Source organism: Canis lupus, chromosome 9 (genome assembly GCF_011100685.1).
Source record: "Canis lupus familiaris isolate Mischka breed German Shepherd chromosome 9, alternate assembly UU_Cfam_GSD_1.0, whole genome shotgun sequence".
Taxonomy (NCBI): domain Eukaryota; kingdom Metazoa; phylum Chordata; class Mammalia; order Carnivora; family Canidae; genus Canis; species Canis lupus.
The window spans coordinates 44718539-44744455 of NC_049230.1; the positions used below are offsets into that span (position 1 = coordinate 44718539).

General features: G+C 50.7%; 1 protein-coding gene and 1 long non-coding RNA gene across 6 annotated transcripts in view; one reads left to right on the plus strand and one right to left on the minus strand.

Moving 5' to 3' along the window:
* The window catches only part of ABR (ABR activator of RhoGEF and GTPase), a 186263-nt gene that overhangs the window by 114232 nt on the left and 46114 nt on the right, over positions 1–25917 (plus strand). For 4 of the 5 annotated variants that reach the window (XM_038548426.1, XM_038548422.1, XM_038548420.1 and 1 more), the window contains 7 exons: positions 5903–6088; positions 12592–12699; positions 15263–15323; positions 20067–20119; positions 20694–20834; positions 22879–23000; positions 24554–24719. In XM_038548426.1, coding sequence (XP_038404354.1) covers positions 5903–6088; positions 12592–12699; positions 15263–15323; positions 20067–20119; positions 20694–20834; positions 22879–23000; positions 24554–24719 — 837 coding nt within the window. Of the gene's footprint in view, positions 1–5902; positions 6089–12591; positions 12700–15262; positions 15324–15711; positions 15773–20066; positions 20120–20693; positions 20835–22878; positions 23001–24553; positions 24720–25917 lie in introns of those variants that run through there. The other variant, XM_038548423.1, reaches the window with a different exon arrangement.
* Positions 1863–12304, minus strand: LOC111097453. The gene is made up of 3 exons (XR_005364747.1): positions 12186–12304; positions 8134–8235; positions 1863–2574 (listed from the first exon to the last, which is right to left on the minus strand). It is a non-coding gene; the product is annotated as an uncharacterized LOC111097453 (long non-coding RNA).

Below are 25917 nucleotides of genomic sequence, written 5' to 3' on the forward strand. Positions count from 1 at the left end.
AGAATAATCCTCTTACCTCCTCTCTCTCTTTGTCATGGGGCTGAGAAGATCAGATGATCCTTTGGGGGACCTAGTAAAAGCCTGGTACATAGGCACTCAGATTAGCTGAAGGAAGGAGGACAGGTAGAGGACCAGACACATGTGAAGGGCACCTCACAGACGGAGAATTGCCAGTGCAGAATGGGGGGGGGGGGGGTGCGGCAAAGTAGTCCTCACTAAAAGGATGTGTGTTTGAAAGGAGTTCAGACAAAGGACCCAGACTGCGTGCCAGTGTCCCCCTTTGACAGCTCTTGCCCTTCAGCAGGTTAATGAACCCTGTGCAAGCCGCCCACCCTGAGATTAGCACTGTGTGCGTGGGGTTGTTGTAGGGACAAAATGAGTTTGTACATGAAGCTCTTAGAACGGAGACGAAGCCTTAGCTGGTGTTATTGTGTCCAGCGCTGGGAGAGACACATGTCGGGACCTGTTTCTGTCAACACACCCTTTCCCTGAAGGGAGGGGAGGCACGTCCTCAGCAGAGGCCAGCCACTCGCAGATTCCAACTTGTGCTCCCATCAGTCATTGGGCCTCATGTGAGTTTCCTTGTGTCCAGGCAAAGATAACATCAGATGTGAAGGCCAAGACACTCCCTCCCTGCCTCACCTTTCTAACAGCTCATGCCTCGAAGACAAACCCTGTGAGTCCTGAGGCATCCTGAGGTGACCCAGGGCACATCCTGCCTGTCCCCAGGAGGGAGGGGAGAGGCCAGGCCCAGGCCGGAACCTGGTCTGACCTAGTCTGCGCTGAAGGGCCCCAGGAAGAGGGGGCAGGACCCTCTACGGCCTCAACCTCAGATAATGAGCCTCAGAGATAAAGCATCAAGCCTCCCCGCCCTCTACTTGACCTGGGAGCCCTCCCCTCACAGCCCTTTAGTTGCTAAAGCCCTTTGCTCTTTGGGGGTGACCTGACCAAGGGGCGCAGGGAAAAAAATCGCTCCTCTCCGTGGCCCACTCCCAGATCTCCTACTCATTACCCAGCCCCCTGGCTCTGCTCCTACCGTGTTTGTGTGAGACTATTCTCAGCCTAACACTTCCTGATATGCAGATGGCTGGGTGTGTGTGGTGTGTGTACCCAAGACTGTGCATACACAGACGCAGCTGGAACCCACGCAAGAGCCTCTGTTCCTGTCCCCTGAACTGTTGGCTGGGGCCAGGTTTGGTAATCTGGAAACCTCCAGGTTCCTGGTTGGCTCAGATTACAAGCCAAGTGGGTCTGGGAGCCTGGGCTGAAATGGACGGTGGAGGAAGGGAGACAAACCAAGTGCCTGTCATTCTTCATCTCGCCAACTGTGGGGACTGTGGGAAGTGAGCTCAGGTGCTGCCTCTGGCCATTGCCTACAGCACCTCCCACCTCTGGGCCCCACTGGTTCTCCTCTCTCAGCTTCTTATTCTGACAGTTTGCTCTGGGGTTCTCAGGGCCCTTGTCTCTAAAATAGGTTAATGACGCTTCCCTCCCTGAGTTCTGGGAGGAGGAGCAACTGAGGTGATAGCAGCCTCCAGGCCTTCTGGGATAGGAGGTGGAGGAAGTCAGCTGATTTCTTTCTCCTGTTTTGAAGGGCAGGTTGCTGGGGGACAGAGTTGAGAGATGGTGGTGTGGAGCCCCACTATAAGTCAGAACCCACCTGGCCCATCTTCCTGAGAGGTATTTCATGGGAGACCGAGAGCCAGGCTTAGCTCCCAAGCCACTCAGTGATCCTCTCTTTTAAGAATTTAAGAATTTTAAGAATCCCTGGGATCCCTGGGTGGCTCAGAGGTTAAGCGTCTGCCTTCAGCCCAGGGCATGATCCTGGAGTCCCAGGATCAAGTCCTGAGATCTGAGTCCTGCATCAGGCTCCCTGCATGGAGCCTGCTTCTCCCTCTGCCTATGTCTCTCTGCCTTTCTCTCTCTGTGTGTCTCTCATGAATAAATAAATAAAATCTTAAAAAAAAGAATCCATTTACCTTCCAATAAAACAGAGAGCCAGGGGCTCACTCTGCTTTCTACAGCAGGATTTTGGGAGGAGGTAACAATATGCTAGATTTGGGCACAAGAATAGTGTTGGATCAAAGCTCAGTGTTGGGTTGCCTTGGCCTTTTAGCCGTCTGGACCTGAGGCCTGGATTCAGGGCTTCACCAGATAAAAGTAACTGTCTTCGGGGGTCTCTGGCTAGCCAGGGCTCACACACACCCAGCACTTGCCCTTCCCCCCACAGGTGAAATCAGGGCTGAGAGCAAAGGTCCCCAACCCTGTCCTGGGAACACTCTGATGGGCTGAGTACAGGCCCTGTCATGTGACCTGCTGCTGGTGAGCACCCATTTCTTCCTTTTTGTTGACAGAGTGGGAAGTTGAGGAGGAAGCAGAGCAGTTGGGTCTTATCTTTGCATAGGCGGCTGATGAGTGCTTCCCCAGCAGCTTCTGAGAAGTCCTGACCCTTTGGCTTCCCAGGACCATTCCCTTCCTAGGTCCTTTATTCCCCTGTCTGTGGGGATTGCACCCAGGCAGGAGCAAGAAGTAGTGGTTCTGGGACTCTGTGGTAACTTGTCCCTCCACTGGATCCTGGGTAGAAGGAAAAAGGAAGACTAGGACAGTGATCTTTTTTTTTTTTTTTTTTTTTTTTAACATTTTATTTATTTGAGAGAGAGAGAGAGAGCGAGCACAAGCACAAGCAGGGAATGGGGCAGAGGGAGAAGCAGACTCCTCACTGACCAGAGAGCCTGACATGGGGCTCCATCCCAGGACCCTTAGATCATGACCTGATCCGAAGGCAGACACTTGGCTGACTGAGTCACCCAGGTGCCCCCAGGACAGTGATCCTGAGGAACAGCTCTATATCCCTCACAGAGTGTTGGGAGCCCTGAAGCTGAGTGGGGCTGCACACCTGGGGTTGGGAGAACAGTGTTCCCTTTCTCTGGCTCCTGGTTCCTTCTGTTTCCCTGCCTGGTGTGCTTAGCCATGCCCTCTGCCTGCTCAGATCTCCCAACCTTCGAGGCCCTGTTCCTGTCACCTCCTCTGTGAAGCCCGCTGGGCTGTGCCAGCGGGACCACTTGGTTGGTATTTATAGTCCAAAATGGGTAATACCTTTCTGGCTTTGTCCACTAAATTGTTTCATTTGTGTTGGTTCAGTTTACTGAAATGGGTGATAATGTTCTCCAGAGCAAGAATCATGAGTCAGAAAAACAATCTAAAAAGAGAATTGTCCCCCCCATCACTCCCCTGCCTAAATCCCGCCAGGAAAAACCATGTCATTGCAGGGGCTTAAAAGCTGCATTCCTGGGGCAGCCCGGTGGCTTAGCGGTTTAACGCTGCCTTCAGCCGCCTTCAGCCCAGGGCTTGATCCTGGAGTCCTGGGATTGAGTCCCGTGTTGGGCTCCCTGCATGGAGCCCACTTCTCCCTCTGCCTGTGTCTCTGCCTCTCTCTCTCTCTCTGTCCTTCATGAATAAATAAATAAATAAAATCTTAAAAAAAAAAAAAGGCTGCATTCCTTTCCCCTGCCTGGTCTGGCCCCTACCCAGTCCTGCAGCCCTGCCTGGCCCCACACTTCCCCCTTGCCCTTGCCCACCACACACAGGCTCCCTGGCTTTTTCTAGCTCCTCTCTCTCAGCAAGCCTATGCCTATGCCTACCTTGGGACTGGTGTTGAGGAAGTCTGCCTGGAATACTGTCTTCTGCGCCCCCATGCTTCCATTTCAGGGTAAATGTTCCTTCACCACCCTGTCTTAGGAGGTTCCCTTCTTATTTCTTTCATTGCAGTTAGGTGTAATTAATGTATTTGACCATTTCCTTGTATTTTGTCTGTCTCTCCTAATGGATGGGAGGCTCCTCGGGGCAGGGATTGGATATGTGTTGTGAATCCATAAGTACCTGGTCTGGCTTCACATTAGGCACCTGGTGCACTATTTGTGGGGTGAATAATTATAATAGTAGCAGCTAACATTATTGACTGCCTTCTGTGTGCCAGGCACAAACTTGATATTTTATATAAATTATAGCTTTTGATCTTCCCATCAGTGTTCTTGAGAAGGTAATATTATACCAGTTTTACAGACAAGGCTGCTGAGGCCCAGATGCTAAGAGACGTGCCCACAGCTATTAAATGGCAGAGACTCAACCCCACACCTCCTGGCCTGCACCAAGTAAAGCCCCAGCCTACTTTTCAAACAAAGCCTGGATGTTAGGGTTGGTTGGTTCCAGCGCTAAGAGGGTCGGAAGGAGGGCTCTGCTTTTCCTTGCATTTATCATTGTTTCTGGACTTTTTAGATGTGGGAAGACGAGGGAGCTGAAAGTCAGAACACCATCTGGGTATTTGAGTAGATGGGCCTTCCTCTTACAGACAGACATGGCCCTGCCACCACCAGAGAGGCAGAAGGGACGAGACCTGGAGGCTTGGCTGGAGTTTGGCAGCTGTGGTGGCTTGAGCTGGTGGTCATTTCTCAGAGTGAGCCAGTGACAACTTTGGTCTCTATTGTCAGTGTTCCATCCAGTCCAGTACCGAGTTGCCCATTATCTGCTAGAATGCTTCTCTGGTTGGAAAACTCACTACCCAGTCCTGTGAGGTAATGGGGTACAGCCCTAGTGAGTCCACACCTGCCCCCATAACTTCTCCGTGCTGTTCCTGGGTCTCCATACTGACTCACTAAGTCAAAGGCCTCTTTCCACACAGCCCTTCAGCTAGATGAAGAACATCAACCATGTCTGACTTAGGCTTCTTTCTGCTGGGGAAACATGCCTGCCCCTCCTATACTTTCTCTAAATGGCAGGTGTCCTGGAGGGCCTCTGGAGTGTAGTCTAGGCATCTCTGGGGGCTTTGGGCCTGGGGAAGGCTAATCAAGGAGGAGATCCTTATCTTTTGATATCAGGTTTGTTTGTTTGTTTGTTTTTGCTTCAACTATGAATTTTAATAGCCTTTTTCCCCCTGATTATAAAATTAATATTTACTTGTTGTAGGTGATTTAGAAAATACAGAAAATCACACTAAAGAAAATGCACCCAGGTACCATTCTCCTAACAGTCCTACTATTGGGCATGAAGGTGATAGCTTCAGCTCCCTGCCAGTGTTAGGTAGTGGTCCTGAGTTACTTTTTTGCCACATCATGCACTCCACCTGCAGGCCCTGGCGCACCTTGGTGTAGATAAGCAGAGTCGACAGATAAGTTTCATCTTACATGTGAATGTCAGCATTGAGAAAGAGTCTGAGACAATGACCAGGCTCTGTGAGAAAGAGCATTATGATTGACTTAGAAATGTCTGCCATTAAAAAAAAAAAAAAAGAAATGTCTGCCATGGGTGTGGGAGGTAGGATGGTGGTATGTGTGCCATCTGCTTGCTCTCTATATACTAAATGAAGGGAACTTGAAATGTCAGTGCAGCTGAGATTGGTTTTGGGTCTCTTTGAGACTCTACCCTCAAATTCTAGAGCCATATTTTGTTTCTTGGAAGGAAATAGCTAAGGGTTTGAGTTCTCCCTTCCACTGATGTGGGACAATAGAGCTTATAACCCAGAGTCTGAGGCCATTGTGGAAGAAAGGCATGGACCCTGTTACACCAATAAGCGAATCCAGTATAAGCTAGGAGCCAGGGACTCCCTTGGGAGCCAAGGGCATGGGGGAAATGTGTCCTGGCATTGACCCTTGGGCCTGGGAGGGCTGCTAGACCAGGCCCTGGCTGTCAGGGTCCCCACCCCCCCCACCCCTTGCAGTGGGTCATGGCTTGTTGGGGCCTGTGACACCAGCTACTTGCTACAACCCACACTTCAAGTGCCCTACCCTCCGTGGCCTTGACTAGGCACAACTCCAGCTGCAGGAAGGGCTACTCCATGCCCTGGGCCTTCTGACCATTTGGTTTATTGCCTCTAACCTTCTCTCTCTCTCTTCCTCCTCATTCCCAGCCCATGAAACCCCTGAAGGCCACAGCCACCACCTCCCAGCCTGTGCTCACCATCCAACAGATCGAGACCATCTTCTACAAGATCCAGGACATCTATGAGATCCACAAGGAGTTCTATGACAACCTCTGCCCTAAGGTGCAGCAGTGGGACAGCCAGGTCACCATGGGCCACCTCTTCCAGAAGCTGGTGAGTCTTCCACTGAGGGAGGGTCCTTATCTGGTACCTCAGTGGAGCTGCTGGTGCTGGGGGACATCTAGTCTTCCCCAGTCCTCTTGGCCTCCTTGAAGGCCTGGGTTATTTCTGAGTCCTGGAGGAAAACCTGGGCTTCTGCTCTGTTGGTACCAGGGCCTAGTGTCTCAACTCCTGGCTTCCCACTAAAGTGAAGCCCTAAAGTACTTCTACGGATGTGAGAGGCCACATGCAGAGGTGCTCCTGGGAGGACACTGATTATCTCTCAAAGGGGGGCTCCAGGGCTGGAATGAAGGCTCAGCTGCTGGATTTCAGGTCGCCTGTCCCTCAGCTGACAGAGGGGCATGTGCCAGATGGGCAGGCAGGGATTGTTCTCTTGGAACACTGTGGGCATTTGCCATACTGCAGTGCTGCCCCTGAAATGAAGCAGTCAGGCTGGAGACAGGTCAGTAAACGATCCTCTCCTGAGGACCCTGGAGCAGAAATCACGAAGAGCTCAGTCCACCCACCATTACAGGGGAGGGAAAAGGTACAAGGAGGTAGAATGAATGTGCAAACATAGTGTTGGGAAAGGCTTTCGGAGGTCTTCCAGTTCCTAAGGCTTCTGTGACACCCTTTCTGAGACTGTCTCTGGGTGTATCCCCTTGAAGACCCCTAGGCAGACCCACAATGTCCCCAACCCCACTCTTCCCTGATCTTTCCCTGCCCATAACTTTGGCCTGCCCAGGGGACAGCAAGGAGACTGCCAGTCCATGGTGTTTGTTCTCTGGGTGTGAAGGGTGGTGGGCAGGGAGCAGTGCCTCTCCCTTACCTCCTCTGCAGTGGTGCGACTGATTGAATGGGCAGGCCTATACTTTCCTTATACTAGAGAAGACTCTTGCTTGGATACTCCTAGGGCTTCAAGCTCATAGCATGTTCAGAATGGAACTCACTATCTCAGAAGTTCTTTGCTCTTCCTGCCTCTTTCTCGGTGGGTGCTGCCATCATCCCATTCCTCATCCATCCACAACTCCCTTGGACTAGTCCTTGGCACCTCCCTTGTCCCATCCCTTTCCCCCATCCCTACTTCCAGAGGATGCTCACTGCCACCTACCTCTCCCCGACTGTCCAGGGCCCTCACCTCAGGAGCTGCTCCTGCCTTCAAGCCTGCCTCCCTGTGAGCCTCCCACCTCTACCTAGCAGCAGCAGAGAGTTATCTGAACAACTGACCACACCTCTCTTCTCCCCTACTTAGATCCCTTCAGTGGCTTCCCCTTGCCTGTTGGATAAATTCCAGGCTCAGAGAAATGGCTTATGAGACCCTTTGCATGCTGGCCTCTGTCCACCCTGGCCTCTGGCTATTGCCTCCCCTATCCTTATGCTGCCTGACACTGAACTTTCTATTTTCAGTTCCTGCAGCAGACACTCTTGACCTCTCTTTTCTTGCAGCTCTAGCTGCCTGAAATGTCCTTCCCTAACTGCTCCCAGCTTAGAAGTGACCTCTTTGGAGAAGCCTTCCCCCAACAACCTTTGAATGCAGCCCCATGCTTATCCCCTCAGTGAACATAGTAACTACCTGTCTCCCTAAAACCATAAGCTCTGGGAGAACAGACTATATTTTCTTCATCAGTAGACCCCAGAACCAGCCCAGTATTCAATACATGATTGAGTGAGTGCACCATGACCTTGACCTCTGTCACAAGGGAGAACTTGGAAGAGCGTTGATGGGGACATCACAGGGTCTGAGGTCTGTGTCCTGAGAGGCCAGCAGTGTTATAGGAACAGACATAGCTTCTAGAGCCACAGCCGACTTTGTTTTTTGTTTTTGTTTTAAGATTTACTTATTTATTTGAGAGTCAGAGAGCACGCATGCACACACACAGTGGGGGGGGGGGGGAGGAGTTGGGCAGAGGGAGAGAGACTCCCAAGCAGACTGCGCTGAATGGGGAGCCCAGTGTGGGGCTTGAAGTGCTGAGCGTGGAGCCCATTTGAACTTAAAGCAGGGTTTGATCCCAAAACCCTGAGATCATGACCTGAGCTAAAAGCAAGAGTCAAATGCTTACCTGACTACACCATCCAGGCATCCCATCCACAGCTCACATTGAATCCTGGCTCTGCCACAGATGAAACCTGTGGGTGCAATCTCTGTGACTCAGCTTCCTCATCTGTAAAAGAGAGGGTAATAATAGTATTTACCTCATTGAATTGTTGTGAGGACTAAGTCAGTTACTACCTTAAAAGTACTTGGAACAGGGCCCCGAAAAAGGAAATTAGTAAATACTCAATAGTCGGCCATTAGCATTATTGTTTTTACTATCACTACTGTCACCACCATCGTCTTTGTTATTCTTAGCAAGAGGTACCCCAGAAGTATTGCAGGGGACCCCACGCTCTTGGTTCCAGCACCCCAGAGTGCTTGCCCCCGTTCAGGGACAGTGAGTACCCAGTCATTACTCCGGGCCTGGTCCCAGGAGCCTGAGCTGATTGGCTTGGGGGACAGCCTGTCCTTGGCCCTCAGGAGGACAAAGCGAGCAAACCAGGGGGGTTTGGGGGCTGTCCCAGCTTCTCTTTGATACTCGGAAGCTGCTGTCACCAGGGTTCCCCATTCTGGTCTCAGCTCCACAGGCCTGGGTCATGAATTTGCTACCCTCCTTCCCTCCCCCAGCATTATGAACTGCTATCTGCGGCCCCTGGAGCTGCAGGCTTGGGAGAGCTGGGGTAGAGCCGGGCAGTCCAGGCATCTGGAGGTAGTTTATTTTCAGCTGGTCTCCATTACTGAGAAGGGAATTAGCATCTCTGCTATTTGTTTTATGAGATCACCCCAGTGCTAAGCTGCTGTTTCTAAGCAACCTCTACTTCCCAGTTAATGGCCCTGCAGGCCAGGCTTTTTAGGTTCTACAGATGGGGGTACATGGTGGAGATGGCAGTGCCAGGGATAGTCAGTAACCCCTTTATGCAGCCCTTCTGCCCAGGTGGCTTTGCTCTGACTCAGCCCCTGCTACTCCTTTAGGCCATGGGATGGGAGGATAGTGTTCCAACCTGGGCAGCCAGGGGGATGAGGAGAGAGCACATACCTGAGAGAAGGAAAGCAATGATTTTTACTTTGGTTTAGGAAGCAGCTGTCTAGCACCTTCCCTGTAGTTTGGGACACTGATGGGCCAGTACTCCCCCTGGAAAAGGAATTGAATTCATCCCTTCCTGCACTTCCCCCAAGATTTTTCTTTTTTGCAAAGTTTGGCCTGTCTGGGGTTGAGATGCACAGGACTCTGGCCTTGGCTTCCAGTTCTCATTTTTCCCTCTGGCTCTCCTGGCCCCCCCACCTGCCAGCTTCCTGCCACCTTCCTGCCACCTTCCACCTGCCCCACCTCTTTGGGATCTGGAGAAGCACAAAGATTCTGCAGAAAGCAGAGTGGTACAGGGTGGGTCTCAGGGGCAGCCCACTTTCCCCAGCACCTTGGTGGGATCCCAGGAGGAAGTCCCATAGCAGCTGAACCTCCTTGCTACTTCACTGCAAAATATTTAAATCAGAAATTCTAGAGAATAGGGATCCCTGGGTGGCACAGCGGTTTGGCGCCTGCCTTTGGCCCAGGGCAGGATCCTGGAGACCGGGGATCGAATCCCACGTCGGGCTCCCGGTGCATGGAGCCTGCTTCTCCCTCTGCCTGTGTCTCTGCCTCTCTCTCTCTCTCTGTGACTATCATAAATAAATAAAAATTAAAAAAAAAAAAGAAATTCTAGAGAATAAATGTAGCCAACAACTGTGCATTCATCTCTCAGAATTAACAGATGTTAACTCTGAAGATAGGCAGAAAGACTTTTTTTTAATATCTTTTTTTAAGATTTTTATTTATTTATTCATGAGAGACAGAGAGAGAAGGCAGAGACACAGGCAGCGGGAGAAGCAGGCTCCCCACAGGGAGCCTGATGTGGGACTCAATCCAGGGACTCCGGGAACATGCCCTGGGCCTAAAGCAGGCACTCAACCTCTGAGCCACCCAGGTGTTATGGGCAGAAAGACTTTTTAATCAAGAAAACAAAGCATTGGGATCCCTGGGTGGCGCAGCAGTTTAGCACCTGCCTTTGGCCCAGGGCGTGATCCTGGAGACCCGGGATCGAATCCCACGTCGGGCTCCCTGCATGGAGCCTGCTTCTCCCTCTGCCTGTGTCTCTGCCTCTCTCTCTCTCTCTCTCTGTGATGACTATCATAAATAAATAAAATTAAAAAAAAAAAAGAAAGAAAGAAAACAAAGCATTATAGATGAAGTCCCTCTTTCCCTTCCCCTTGCCCTTCTGCTCAGCCTGGAAGCAGCTACAGGAATGAATTTGGTGTGTTGCCTTCTGGGCTGTGGTTTGTATTTTTATTATATATCTGTATCTTCTTACTGTATTACATGTACTTTTAAAATGTATATGTTTTATATATTTTGCAATTCCATCTACCTTTGGGAAGTTGTCAGTGTTACTACACACAGATCTAGTTCATTCATTTTAACTGTAGTGTGTGTATGGATTCTCCTGTTTGTGAGCATTTGTTACCAGCCTTTCCACAGGAGGAAGGATGAAGCAGTGATTACCCTTGCTCACATTTCCTTGGGTACACATGTGCAAGTTTCTCTAAAATGGTGCTTCCAGTAGAAATATAGTGTAAGCCACATATATAATTCTAAATTTTCTAATAGCCCTATACTTAAAAGTAAAAATAAACACATGAAATTAGTTTTAAGAATATATTTTATGGAACGCCTTGGTGGCTCAGTGGTTGAGCATCTGTCTTTGGGTCAGGGCATGACCCCCGAGTCCCAGGATCTAGTCCCACATCGGGCTTCCTGCATGGAGCCCTCTTCTCCCTCTGCCTATGTCTCTGCCCCACTGTATGTCTCTCATGAATAAATAAATAAAATCTTTTTTAAAAAAGAAAAAATATATTTTATTTTTATAAAAGAAAATGTATTAAGCCCAGTAGATCTAGAATATTTTCATTTCAACATGTAATCAATATTTTAAAATTAATAAGATAATTTACATTCTCTTTTATACTGTATCTAAGCCTTTGAAATCCAGTGTGTATTTTATACTTAGAGCACATCTTGGGGAGCCTAGGTGGCTCTGTCGGTTAAGCGTCTGATTTTTGATTTTGGCTCAGGTCATGATCTCAGTGTTGTGAGATTGAGCCCCCTTATCAGGCTCTGCTCTGGGTGTGGAGCCTGCTTAAGATTCTCTCTCTCCCTCTGCCCCTCCACCCCTTCTTAAAATATATATATAATATATTTATAATATATATAATATAGAATACATATAATATATTTATATATTATGTCCACGCAGACACTTACACCAAATCTCAATTTGGACTAGCCACATTTCAGGTGCTCACTGGACGCAAGTAGTGATTGACTCCTGTACTGGACAGCAGAGCTCTGAGGTTTGTATGTAGAAGTGGATTTGCTAAGTAGTAGGCCGAGCTGTGCATATTTTCAGCTTTATCAGTTATTGACAAATTACTGTCCAAATAACAGTACTAACACCCCCATGAGCAGTCTATAAAAGCTCTAATCCCCCTTCCTCCCTCATTCTTGCCAACCCTTGATATCATTAGACTTTTAAATCTTGGCCAGATTGATGGGGATGAAATAGTATCTCGTGGTCTTAATTCACATTTTTCCACCCTTTACTCTCCCAAGAGGAAATATATATGCAAAGCACAGAGAAGACTTTCCATAAATATTTGAGGAACTGAATTCATGAGCCTTGGTTTCCCCATTTGCAGAAAGGGGTGATGGTGTCTGTTCTGCCTCCCAGAGATGAGGTTTTGTGTGGTTGTTAAGTAGTGGAGAGCTTTTGTGTTAGGTCCAGAAGGACAGGCAAATGTATACTGAGGCAGGTCAAGTCTCTGGTTCCCTAAGAGGCAGAGGATATGAGGACAGGGACCAAGAGAGCCCAAGGAAAGTGGGGACCACACCATTTTTTAAAAAGTAATCTACACCCAACATGGGGCTCAAACCCACAACTCCAAGATCAAGAGTTGCATGCTCCACTGACTGAGCTGGCCAGGCACCCTGGAACTGCACCTTTAAATGCTGTGCCTTACATTCAGCATGGGGAATGGGGTACAGACCTGGCCATGCTTGCCCTCCCAGCTCCAGCTAATTCCAGAATATGAAAGACACGTGAGGCATTAAGGGGCTTCAAACCCTGAGAGACCTTTATGATGCTAAATAAAGCCAAATGCTGTAGAATTTCTCAAGTGCCAACAAAGGCCCTGCCCTGCTCTCCCCCAACCCCCCAGTGCCCTCTCCTTAACCTTATTGGCTGAGCTGGTTTCCATGGAAACTGTCAAGTTCAAAGGGATACTGTAGTATGTGTATCCAGCCTTTCCCCTCTGTTCGCACATAGCCCTTTGGAGCAAAGTTAGAGGTTCTGAGTGCAAGGGAGCTCCAGGAGCCCTGTTTACGCTTTCATCCATTCATTAATCCTGTCTCCCATCCCACTGCCCTCCTCCCTCTCTCCTCTTCTCCCTGCAGGCCAGCCAGCTTGGCGTGTACAAAGCATTTGTGGATAACTATAAAGTCGCTCTGGAGACAGCTGAGAAGTGCAGCCAGTCCAACAACCAATTCCAGAAGATCTCTGAGGTGGGCAGCTCCCTGCACAGCCCCTGACAACTTGGAGCCTTCCAGTCTTCTGGCCTGTTGCCAGTTAGGGAAACAGTTCCCCTGAGGGTAACACTTAGAGAGTAATGATTTGTTTGATTTTGTTATTCTATTTAGGTTACTCTTATTAAAACAGAGGAGACAAAAAAAAAAAAAAACAGGAGACAAAAAAGGGGAAAAAAAGCAGTATTCTCATGCACTGTGGTGACCTTGGGCAAGTCACTTCCCTTCTCTTGGCCTTATTTCCTTTCCCATCAAATGAGGTATCTGGATTCTTCAGCTCATCCCAAACTTGCTTGATAAGAACCACCAGGGGCACTGTTTAAAATGCAGATCTTCAGATACCTTCCCTCAAAATTTAATTTGGAGAGTTTGGGGTGGGACCCAGGAGTCTATATTTTTAACAAACTTCTTAGGCGATGGTGGTCTCTTAAGAGCTTTGCAGTCCCCCCGACAGAGAGAGGACTGGGGCCCTTTGTGTGGAGAAGCAGCACTAGCCCCTGCCGCTGCAGCCAAGCCTTCCTTCCACACTCTGGAAGGAAGCAGGGCAAAGATGCTAATGGCAGGGAGGAGCTCTAATATCCTTCAGGAGCACAGCCCAGCCTACCTCTTTGGTCAAAAGAATCTCTGTAAGCATCCCACCCCCGAAGCTGTTGGCCTCACAGCTCCAGCTCCAAGCTTGGGTCAAGAGAACCTCTGGTTCTAGGGAGGGGGAGCTCCTTCTGCAGTTTTGGAAATTCTGCCTTACAGGCCTCCTTGGACCTTTTGCATTCCCATATCCGCTCTGATGCTAGAAAAGTTGGTGAGATACGGGATTGTGTTTGTGAGACTCCTGGGGTTATGGGTTATACTCCAGCTTGGAATCAGCTGAAAGGCAGCATAAGAGTTGGACAGATGGAGATGAAAATACCAGCCTGATTATAAGTAAAAGGCAGATTGGAAAAATCTGGACTTGGATCTGTAGCCACATTGGGCTTGCTGGGCATCTATCAGAGATGGAAACGGGGAGCTAAGCTTAGTTTCTTCTCCCGGACCCAGCCAGCAAGTGAGTCACCCTCTGCCTAGGAGGACAGAGTTGGGTAGGGAAGTCCCTGTCTGTGGAGTCACAAGGTTAGAGAAATGGTGCTTCCCTTCCTTGCTCCCAGCCCTTCCTGGGAACAAACTGGATATGCCTGATTAACTGCTCAGGGGAGCAGAGAGTGGTGAGCCTCCTCTTAGCCTAGGCCCACTGCCCCTTCTTGGGTCAGCAGGAACCCCTGCACTCCTCCCCAAGTCCTTCTGGAAGCCTGCCATCCCCTTGGCCTGCTGCCAGGTGGCTTCTCACCCTGACTCATGTGCTCATGCTGGCGCTTCCTACTGGCACTTCCACTTAATTACTGCAATTAGGGCCCTTCTCTGCAGTGGAGCAATTTCCTACCTCTAGGCTACACTGAGGTGGGTGATGGGCATGGAGACAAATTTCCTGAAGCAGGGAATCCAGTCACCAGCCAGAGACACAGACCTGAGGAGCTGAGTAACCCCCTTCTTCCCACCCCACACCCATGTTCCATCCCTACGGGTTTTTTCTGTTGAGAAACAGCTTGAGGCAGGAGTAGGAAATGTGGAGCTCCCACTGCCTGGGCCTTCCTCACCTCCCTTCCAGGCAGAGCAGGCAACATCACCTGGGTTCCTGACCTTGGCCTCACCTCACCCTGGCCTCCCTGCTGACATTCCACTTGGAGGTGCCTGCAAGTGAGGATTGCATGACAGCTCCAGTTGCAGGCCATCGTGGTCTGTGGCCAAGGGCTAGAGCTGGAACCTCTCTCTAAAGGCAGAGAGAAGAGGATCAGATCAGCCATCCCTAGTTTCTTTCTAGCACTCATACCAGGTCACTTTGCTTAGGGTTCAAGGAGGGGTATTGCCTCTTCATTGCTTGCAATTTCCTCCCTGATGCTAGCACCCATGGTGTGGGGAGTGGCAGGTAGGGTTGGGGGCTGAGTGAAACCCTCTCGGTGTGGTAAGATATAGGTGAGACTGCCCTGTGGAGCTCAGTCTGCCCTGGGTGCACTGCCTCCCAGCTTGCCCCTGTGCAGATGGGCACAACCCCTTGCCCCTTATCCCCAGGGCTGCTCATGCCCTAAGGTGCAGGTACACCTGCTGTTTGTCCTCTCAAATCCCAGGTACCCCAGGCTGATGTGGACAGACCCGTAAATAGTGGCTGCTGCTGGGGGATCCAGCTCTTGGCCCCTCTCTGGAAGGCCCTCAGAGTCACCAGGGAGGGGCTTTAGGGGGTATGTCTGAAGACCACCAATGTTAAAGACTTCTCTGGCACCCAGAACCCCTCTTTCTTGCCTGCACCCAGCTTCAGTACTCCACAGGCTCCTGGAGATCATGAGTGTGGCAGAGGAAGTCGAGCTCATAAGTCAGGGAGAGACCTGTGCTTTGGAATTTGTCCTCCTATCTGCACTCTGGGTTTCAGAGCACTTCTTGCTGCTCTGTCCACATCAGGGGGATGGGGAGGCTCAGAGGGCAGGCCATGTAGTGATTCCTCCCCTCTGTTTGGCAGGAACTCAAAGTGAAAGGTCCCAAGGACTCCAAGGACAGCCATACATCAGTCACTATGGAAGGTACTCTGGGGACCGGGTTGGGTAACAGTCACCTTCCTTTGTCTGGTTTCTGTGGACTATAGTGCCCTGCTTGTGTGAGCATGTGCACGTGAGTGTGTGTGTGTGTGTGGTGCACAGACGCGAGGAATCCAGCCTCTGTCCCTCGGCAGCCAGCCAGCTACAAACGTGCTCCTCCTTAGGATGCCAGCAGGCAGCTCTCTCCCCTCCTCCCCTCCTCCTCCCCCCTCCCGTCTCTCCACGCACCTCCCCTCTGCGCCCCTCCCCCTTGCGAGAGGAGCACTCTGAAGCGGCTGCTTGATTCAGGCTGTGCAGCAGCAGCCGACAAGGTGGCTGAGTGGCCAGGCTGCTGATGGGAGCCTCCGAGCGATGGCCGCAAGCTCCTGCCGCTGGGACAGAGGCTGCCATGGAAATTCTTCTCATCATTCGCTTCTGCTGTAACTGCACCTATGGTAACCCAGGCCCCCCTCTCACGGAAGGTGGTGTAGCTTCCCACCTCTGGGGCTGGCTGGAGTGGGCTTATTTGTGGCTGGGGAGGTTGGGGGGGCAGCAGGGAAGGGGGGTGCAAGCGGCTGGATCTGTGTTTACCCCTGTTCTGGCCAGCATCCAGCCTGGAGTTGAAGTCTGGAGCCATCCCTGGGCAGGGTGGCTTGGAAATGGGGGGTGGGGGGGAATTGGGGAATGGGGGAATTGTGGCGTGGCTTAGGAGGGAGTAGGCAACTTCCTGGAGATGCTGTTAAGGAGAGAAAGTGACAGGGCTGTGCCTGCAGGTGTGGCAGCCCTGGGGCTGGAGGGGGGGTCAGCAGGGGCTGCCAAACAGTGGCATCTGGTCTGGGCAGCAGTGCCTCTGCCCAGGGGGGCTCCAGCTCCTGCTACAGGGACAAGTTGGGAGTTTCTTTGTTTCGGGGAGAGAAAAGAAGGGGTTGAGCCGCTAGGGTATTGTGTGCTCCGAGTGCACATGCTGCCTTCACAACATTCTCTCCTCAGAACTGTGGTGATGGGAGAACAGGGCCACGGTTGGGAGAGCAGGAGAGAACTGGGTTGTTCCCAGAGGGTGTTTCTAGCTAATGGAGACCCTCAAGCTGAGGTTCTGGTGCTTGGTGCATGCTGGTGGGAGAGGGGGGCGTGGCAGGCCGCTGCTCTGTGAAGGTCATGTACTCACCGGTCAGTGGAAGGGACCCAGAGCAGTCTCTGGGCAGCTTCTTCAGCAAGGGGGTCCTGGGACAGGCATGTGCCGTCAGCCGGCGCTTGCTCAGCCCCGGCCGAAGCAGGCCTAGGCAAGGAGGTGTCTAGAAGTGGACCCTACCTGCTGAGGCAAGAAGTGCTTCAGGGATGATCCAGGCTGCCTTTGGCAGGGGTGGGGGTCAAGTGTTGCCTCTAGGCCAGCTGTCCTGGGCCCCACAGTGTGTTGGAGTGGCAGGTGGCTGGTTTTAGGATCTTCTTCCCTCTTACCAGGCGTTTTGTCTGCACCCTCTCAGTCACTTTGCCTTCACATCTCCGTGGTAACCTGGAGCTCCTTGGCGAAGGCTGAACAGAGGGGGGTGGCAGTTTGTTGGAGGAGAAATGATGAGGTTTCTTAGGCTCTTTCTCAGAGGCCACTGTGCTCAGGGGGGCTATTGTCCACTCACCTTCTCAGGCTGTCCTGGGCCGAGGATCGCTCTGGTTGGAGGAACCCCTGGGCCGCCCCTCTCCAGCTGCCGCAGCAGGACAGCTATGGGATCTCTAGTCACTGGCCAGAAGCAGCCCTGTGCCCCACCTGCTGGCTCAGATTCTGACAGGCTGGGGTCAGGAGGAGAGATGGACTTGAAATTGGCCTGTTTGAAGATCAGAAGAGAAATGCTGGCCTAGGAGTAGGTCAGGTCTCAACTCTGCCACCTTAAAAAAGAAAAGGGATTGGTCCTTGGCTTCCTCTTCCCTCCCCAAAAGGGAGTTTGGTCTTAGTGATACAGACCTGGACCTGGAGTTCAGTGTTTCTTTGGTTCCTGAGATGCTGTCTTTGAAGTCAGCTTCAAAGTGGGGAGGGAGGAGAGAACGAGCCCTTCCCAACCACACTATTTAGGATCTTCTCAGCCCCTCCAAGGGAGGCTGCTTCTGGGGTGCCCCGGGGGAGATTCTACACTTGGGGCTCACTCTGGCTTAATGGTTATTTGCTGAGCATCCACCCTGCAGATCTCTGTGCCAGATGCTGGGGAGGGGGGTAGATTCAAAAGGAAGTCATGTGTGATCCAGCCCCCACCCCCCAAGAGGGGACTCACTTTGGTAACAAAAGAGACAAGCTTACCCACTCCTTCCTGGTGAATCTTTCCAAGGATCCTCCCAAGGGTCACTGAGCTTTTACAGATGCTACCCTCCTGTACCAAAGAACTCAAAGTTAGGAGCATGGGTAGACCTGCGTTCAAAACCCAGCTACCATTGGCACCTTGTCATTGTGAGCAAGTCACATAACTTCTCTGTGCCTTAGAGAGGTTTCCTCACCTGTAAATGGGGCTAGTGATAATGGCTTCTCTTTTTAATCAAAGGAAATAGTGCATATAAGATAGTGCCACTAGACACAGTAAGTACCCAGCAAACTACAGAGAGGCCAGTTTGCTCACATCAGCAGTCTTTTAGGCACTGTGGGTGTGGTCTGCAAAAGTGCTCACTTTTGAGTCAGGGAAGGCTCCCTGGAGGAGGTGGGGAGACAGGCATTGTAACTTGGTAAGTGGTGTCTATCTCAAGAACAGGAATGGCATGGTGAGGAGAAGGGAGGGTAGGGGAAGCAGCTGGGCCTGGGAGAGCCATGGAACAGATGAGGGGGAGAAGGGTGGGGTCCCCTGCATTGCCAGGGGAAGCCAGTGCACAGGGGCCCTGGGGAGCGCAAACAGAACATTGGGGTTGTTCTTCCTCCCCTTCTTCCCTCCATATCTGACTGTGGCGCCAGGGTGCTCCTCCTACCTTTCCTCCTAGATCTTCTCCCCCAACCTGGGCAGTCATTGCATATCCCCAATCAGGTAGATTCAAGGCAACCGCAGGCATATTAATAACCCCTCTGAAACCCAAGCCACCATTTGTTTAGATCTCTGAGCTTAGTCAGAAACCTCTTCCTCCTGGGACCTGAGAGAGGGACAGAGCTGACATGGCAGTATCAGCTATCCCTGGGCTGGAACTCCAGGGCCCACCCTGGCAGCTATCTGCTGAACTTGCACTTTCTCTTGGGCCTTTGGGGTTCTCGGGTGTTATTTCACCCTGAAGATGATCTGAGCCACAGGTAGGTACTCTAGTGTCAGTACCGAGTCCCCCCACCTGGGCTGGGAACTGGGCTCCACCAACCCAGGATACCCTAAGGCTGGTCCTGCTGGTCTTAGCTCCCATAGACCATGAGGAGGGTCTCTAGCAACTGCTAAGTTAAGAGGGGGCTACAGATAAGTCACGGGAAGTGTGTTTGCATAAAGAGTGGTTTTCAACCATAGCTACATACTAAAATCTGCAAAGGAGCTTTTTAAAAAATGCTGATACCCAGGTTCCAACTAGCAGAGCCTGGGATTTAGTTGATGAGGTGGGGAGAGGGGGACAGGCAGCTGTTTCTTTCTTTCTTTCAGGGGCAGCCAAGCCAAAACTGCAGATAAGGCTCATGGCATACCACTGAGACTGTATCTTCTCCACAGCCAGCAGATAGCTCCCCATAGCGTCTGCCTAGTGATGCGTGGGGTATTTCTGTCCAGGGTTCCAGGGAACCCTTTGGTTTGGAGACTGGCTAGGGCATGAATGGTGGCTCTGGCACTGTCATAACCAGCATCCCACCCCTTCCTGCCCTTGTGGCAGGAGAGCAGAGGTCATGACCCCATGGACAGTGACATCCAGGTTTAGGACTCAGGCTGAACCACCTACCTATGTGGGGAGGGGCAAGCCACAGCTGCTTGCAGGAAGCTCTGCTGGGAAGTGTGGTCAGCCAGCTGCTGCCTCCACCTGTCCCTACTGAATCCCAGCAATCCTCATTTGGTGTCCTGGTTGGCCAAGGGCTGTGAGGAATGCCCCACGCTGAGTCTGAACTCTTTTCCCCAGCCCCTTCAGCACCCCCAGAGGCCCCACCTGAATTCCTTCAGGAAATCTTTGCTGTCTCAGCTGCCACTTGCTCGAGAGCAGAGCCTTTGTGCGAAGGGCTGGCCTGCCTCCCTGGCCCTCAGCCTGTCTTAGGCCTTTGTTGGGGAGTTTGATGACACAGAGGCCAATCTTCTCCTGGAGATGAGGCCAGCCGTGTGGGTCAAAGCAAAGCCTGCCATGTCCAGCTGGTTGGTGATGCCAGGCCTTGGGCCAGAGGAGTATCAGAATGGTTGGCGTGGGGGAGCTGCCTTCCCTGGAAAAACATCTTGTCTCTTACCTGTGTTCTGAGGTGCTGGGAGTGTCCGAGATGCACTAGAGCTCTGTGGGGCAAGGCTAGGGATAGCCGTATGATGCAGGCTTAGGGGTACAGAGGAACATCTTCATCCATTCTGAGCCTGGTCAGACAAGGATATCCTGAGAGATGGCCCTTCAAGAGGTCACATCTGATAGGAGACAGGATGAGGCAGGTGGGAGGGGACCTGGGTTTCCAGGGCTGAATGTCTGACTGTTGGCACTGTCTGGCCCACCATGGGAAAGAATGGAGCTGTGACTTCCTCCCCGTGGGTGTCCATGAGGCGGGTGGAGGGATAAGGCTCATCTCTAAGGTGTCAAGCTGCTCCCTATATTTCATCTGTCCTGTGCCCTTCTCCCCACCTTTGCCCACAGCTCTGCTCTACAAGCCCATTGACCGTGTCACCAGGAGCACCCTGGTCCTACATGTAAGTGTCAGGCCCCTGAATGGCTAGAGAGGGGTTAGAAGTTTAGTGGGAGATGAGCCTTGGGTGGTGGGCACTGGAGTCACTGAGAGCAGCCCATGTTGGGAGCTGGACAGCGAGGCCCTGACTACCCACCTGGCCTGTGGTGACCACACCACTGGGGCCAGAGCCCAAGTATAGCTTGGCTACTAAGCTTGACATTTGGCCAAATGTGTCATAGAGGCAGGCACTTCCTGCTTCCCCACCCCTTGCCTAATGGTCTCCAGGGTCCTGGGAGCAGCTGTGGGGTGGGTAGAGGGGTGTTTCTCCCAGCTGCTTGGGGAGATGAGACTCCACCTGTCTTGCTCTGCCCAAGGGGAAGAGTAATGACTGCAGTAGTAATAAAGGGGCACCCCTGCCCCCACCCCTGCTTCTCTGACCCTCATTTTTAGCTCAGATTTTACAGGCATGACCAGATTGGAACTTGGGTCCCTTAATGCCCCACCTTGGAATTCCTTTGGTGAAGATTGAGTCCCTACTGTCTTCTCGTTGAGCCCCAGAACTACTGCCCCCGACTCACCACCCCACCCCTTCCCAGGACCTGCTGAAACACACGCCAGTGGACCACCCAGACTACCCACTGCTGCAAGATGCCCTCCGCATCTCCCAGAACTTCCTGTCCAGCATCAACGAGGACATCGACCCCCGCCGGACTGCGGTCACAACTCCCAAGGGAGAGGTGAGCGCAGGACCCAGCCTAGCTTTTCACCCAGGCTGAGAAAGGCACAACAGACCACATCACCCATAAAGGCTGTCCTGCTTAGATGGGCACCACTGCCCTATCCTTTGTGCCTCTCCAACCTTCATCTCCCATGCCCAGCCAAGAAAAGGTCTTCAGGTCTCATTTATCTTCATAATAATCCACTAGAGAGTCTCTGCAGATCTGACACAAGGCCATAAGTGTTGGAACCAGATCATTCAGCAGGGGTTATCTGTCTTCAAGCCTGATGCGCTGTCCCCTAGACCAGGGAAACCAGGGGCTCTGGCTATCACATTATTGAATGTAAACACCCACTGTAGGCAGTATGATGCCCCCAGGGTCTCCTGGAAGGTAATGGCTCAGCCTGAAGGAGCCCAGGGAATCTGAGAGCAGAACTCTGAGCTCCGTGTTAACAGCCTGCATGAACAGGTGGGCAGGAGGTAGGGAGCAAGCCATAAAGCAAGACTTTATCTTGAGGACATAACTGAACTGTCACCACCCCCCCAACCCAACCTGAAGGGTTAGTACAGTGAATGTTATAAAGCAGATATGAACAGTTTGAAGGACTGGAACCAATATTAACTGACAAACAACTTCCATCTAAATTATCATAAAAATGTTTAAGTAAAAAAAAAAAAAAAAAAGGAGGGAAAGGGGGTGGGTGATGAGGGTTTCAGATTGAACAAGATCCTTACATTTCATCTAATACATTCAATCCTGACTAGAGTATACCAAAATTACTACAAAAGTAATGAAAGGCTGGAACAGGAGGTGGCCAAGGCTGTCAGGTTGCTGGAATGTCCCGAGGACAGATGTGGTATAGCAGCTCCAGTTCCTTGGGGGCCCTTCTTCGTGGAAGGGCGGGGATACACCAGAGAGGAGAAGCAGTGTGAAGAATTGGAGGGACAGTTACCCATATGGGTCAGCAACCTGGCCCTTATTCAGTACTTCCTGTCCAGGAGAGATAATTAAGTGGCATTTAGGAGTGAAGACTGGCTGGGTTTATGCTCCTTTGTTACATTTGTGAGCCTCCAGTGTCTCCTAGGGAGGGAAGTAATGAAGGGGTCTGGAGCATGACTAATGAGGCACAGAGAGCTGTCTCTGTGTACAACCCTTAGCCCCGGTTTACAAACCCTGGAATGTCACTGGTTGGTTTGACTCGAGGATATCTGAAAGATCTCCAGAGGGTTTAGAGCACTATCAGTTTCAGATCATTTTAACTATATATTTTCACCATGCTCACCTACATATTGCAGCATACGTAGGTCACACAGTATATAACAAACATGGGATAGGCTACGGCAGATTGTGACAACCCCTGAGAAGCCTGCTGGCTGTGAGGGTGTCAGGGCAGGAATCCTGGAAGTTCTACATGGAGCACAATGCTCTTAACCATCCAGAACCCAGGTTAAAGATGGCTGCAGGTTCCCCCAGGAGCTGCTACAGCCCCATCAAAGGTAGCCAGTGTCTCCCATCCACCTGAGGGAAGTTGTAAAATCTTAACTCACAGGTAGCCTAAACAGACTGAGAGGGTCTGTGGGTCACGGTTGAATTGAAACAAGATCAACTTCCTAGGCAGCATTGAAGAGGTTCCCAGGACCAGGGGGCAGGGTGTGAGGGAGCTAGACTCTGCTTATTATGCCCCAGTGTGGAGGAACCAAGTCATTCTGGACTAGGGTCTATCCAGGTGAGAGCCATTGACAGCTGCAGGAAAATATAAAGCTACCATTTATTGATCACATATTATGTGCCAGGCATGGGGCTCTTTCACATATACCCTCTTGATGAATCCTATGTAACAGGGCTGCCGTCATTATCCCCATTTTACAGATGTTAAGATTGAGACTCAGGTCAGGGAATGTGCCCAAGATTACAACCAGAAAGCCCATTGTGTGACCTTAACCACCAGGGACCAAAGCCCCCTCCCTGAGGCCCCTCCCAGCTGGCTGGTGTCCCCAGTACAGGCTGGGCCCTGGGTTGACTTCCCCTGAGCAGGTGGGGGTGGGTGTGCCATCTCCCTCAGACGCGGCAGCTGGTGAAGGATGGCTTCCTGGTGGAAGTGTCGGAGAGCTCCCGGAAGCTGCGGCACGTCTTCCTCTTTACAGATGTTCTCCTGTGTGCCAAGCTCAAGAAGACATCTGCAGGGTGAGTCCAGGGGCAGGGTGGGAGGCAGCTAGACTCTGCCCCCAAAGGACCCCCCAGCACCAGGGGCAATCTGCATTTATTTTTTCCTTTTAAAAAATATTTTAATTAATTTTATTTTACTACATGCCCCTTTTCTAAAAATAAATCATGCTTTTAATTATAAAGATAATATAACCAAATCACAGGGGGAAAACCCATCACCCATCGAATATAAGCATCAGTCGCCTGCTGCTATATTTCCTTCCAGTTTTTTAAAACATTCTTATGTTTCTTCATGTACTTGTAATCAGAGTGAATACCCAATTTTGGTCTCTGCTTTTTCCATTTCATGTCATAAGCATTTTCCCAGTCTCTTCCTAATCTTCATAATCATCCTTTACTTTCCTGCGTGATGTTACAAGTGGATATGCCATAATTTACTTAAGCACTCTCCTTTTATTAGACATCTCTAAATTTTTGCTAACTGCAATTCAGTGAATATTCATTAAATCTGCTGTCATTATTGGGTGCTTATGCCATGCCAGGTGCCATGACAAATGCTTCGACTCTATTATTTCCAGTCTTCCCAAAAACTCTCACAGATGAGAGGAAAGACTTAGAAAAGTTAAATCAGTTGCCCAAGGTCGCATAACTAGAGGTAGAGAAGATGGAATTTGAACCTTAATCGGACCCGAAGGCTGCTTTCCACCTCCATCTCTGCACCCAGTGAGCGAGGTCCGCCCTGTGCACTGAGCAGAAGAGGTTATGCAGAACTCATTCCCACATTCTCCCACCTCCATTTCCTTGCCATCTCCTGTGTACCAAGTACACTACCTCACAGTCCAGGGAGACAAGCCTCATGCCCACCTCAGCACTAGGGCTAGAGCAAGAGGTGCAAGCCTAAGTCCTAGGGGAAGCGAAGGAAGGAGAGGTTAGTAGTATGAGTGCACTTCAATAGAGGGGGTGACTCCCTGGAACTAGATCACAGATGAGATCATTCTAGAGCACAGATGGCAGTCATAATAAGCAAACACATCTATGCCTTTAGTCTTTTGCCCATGACAGACATTACTAATGAACCACAGCACTATTTCCCACTGGGCTTGGATGTGGCCTTATAATCTTCCGCCCAGGACCCCATGTGACCTCCATTGATCAGAATTGGCATTAAAAATAACGTGTGTATTCCATCTCCAGCAGAAAGGACAATGACTATGAGCTAAGTATAGATAAGCTAGGGGGAGGGGAGAGCGTGGGATGGAGGATAGGAAAGTGTTAGAGGTTTGGGATGTTTAAAAACATCAGTCCTACTGGGCCTGAAGATTGGCAAGGCCAAGTTCCAGAGCCCTCACTGCCGCTTGACTTTAGACCCCAACTGTCATTTCTCCGCATGTGGGTTTCCTGATCAGACTCCTCAAGGACACAGATCATTCTTGCCTGTGACAAATTCTCAGCAAATCCCTCTTGGGTTTTTTTTTTGTTTTGTTTTGTTTTGTTTTGTTTTTTGTTCTAGCAGTTCAGGCTTGCAGAGCCAAGTTCTCTCTCGCTCACATCTCTCTCTGGCTTGTTTGCAGGAAGCACCAGCAATATGACTGCAAATGGTACATCCCCCTGGCCGATCTAGTGTTTCCATCCCCTGAGGAGTCTGAGGCCAGCCCCCAGGTGCATCCCTTTCCAGACCATGAGCTGGAGGACATGAAAATGAAGATCTCTGCCCTCAAGAGTGAAATCCAGAAGGAGGTGAGCAGAGCCTGGCATCTGAATGGAGATAGAGAGGGGGAAGAAGGCCCTTTTCCTTGGGGCCCTTTGAGCCAGATGTGCCAGGGTGGCAGAAGGTTTGAGAGCCTGATAAGGGAGACAGGATGCAAGAGTAGGAGACCTCAGGTACACGCTCAGGAAAAGACTGGTGGTAGCACATAAGTGCTGAGCAGATGAAAGGAGGACCAAGAAGTCACTGTTCAGGATTTAATGGGGTTAGTCGTGGGAAGTTTCCTAGTGTATGCCAAGCACCATAGAAAAGGAAGGCAAGAGAAGAAGGCTTTCTTAAGGAAAAGCAGGGAGGACGCCAGAGAAGGTGCTTGAGAGGCTGCTCAGAAACGGACAGATCAAGTGGGCAAATAGTAGGGAGAGATACAATAACACAGTCAACATGCTCCTGCCTGATGTAAAAATGCACAGATGCTTGCACCCTAGCCTAGAACTGAAATTCTTCTCCAGCACATATGCAGCATTTACACACAGCAATCGTGTATTAAACTTGCAAAGGAAATCTGAAATTTCAAAAGCACTTTGTTGATTTTTTTAAAAAGTAGGTTCTAGACCTAACATGGGGCTTGAATTCATGGGAGATCTCTCCTCTGGGAGATCGAGAGTCACATGCTCTACTGACTGAGTCAGCCAGGGGCCCCTAAAAAAGTTTGATAGCATATTTCTGGACTACGGTACAGCGAGATTAGAAATCAACAACTAGAATACAGCTAAGTATATGCCTAGAAAATTAAGACTTTCAAGGTAGAGAGGAAATCAAAATGGAAACTGCAGACTGTTTAGAACTGCATGAAAATGAGAGTACTCCTATTGGAGTGTGGGTGTGACCAAAGCACTCTTTAGAGGAAAATGGATAGCCTTCAATTCATATGTTTGAAAATAGTGGCTAAAGTACCCCTGGGAGGCAGCTTTCCCACGCATGTCACAAAGGGCAGGGAGAGGCCTGGCTTCCTTTTTCTACCCGTTGGCTCAGCTTAGGCCTCACCTTTCAGGGAGCCTTCCTTGCTGTGCACCCACCATAGTCTGGGTTGGACACTCTGCTTTCCAGTACACCCTGCAGTCTGCCTCTTCCATTTGCTTTATAGGTCACAAATTGCAGTTTCATAGGCCACTTTCTCTCCCCACCCTTGAATTTGAACTCTAGTGAGGGCACTTTCTTCAGCTCTATGTC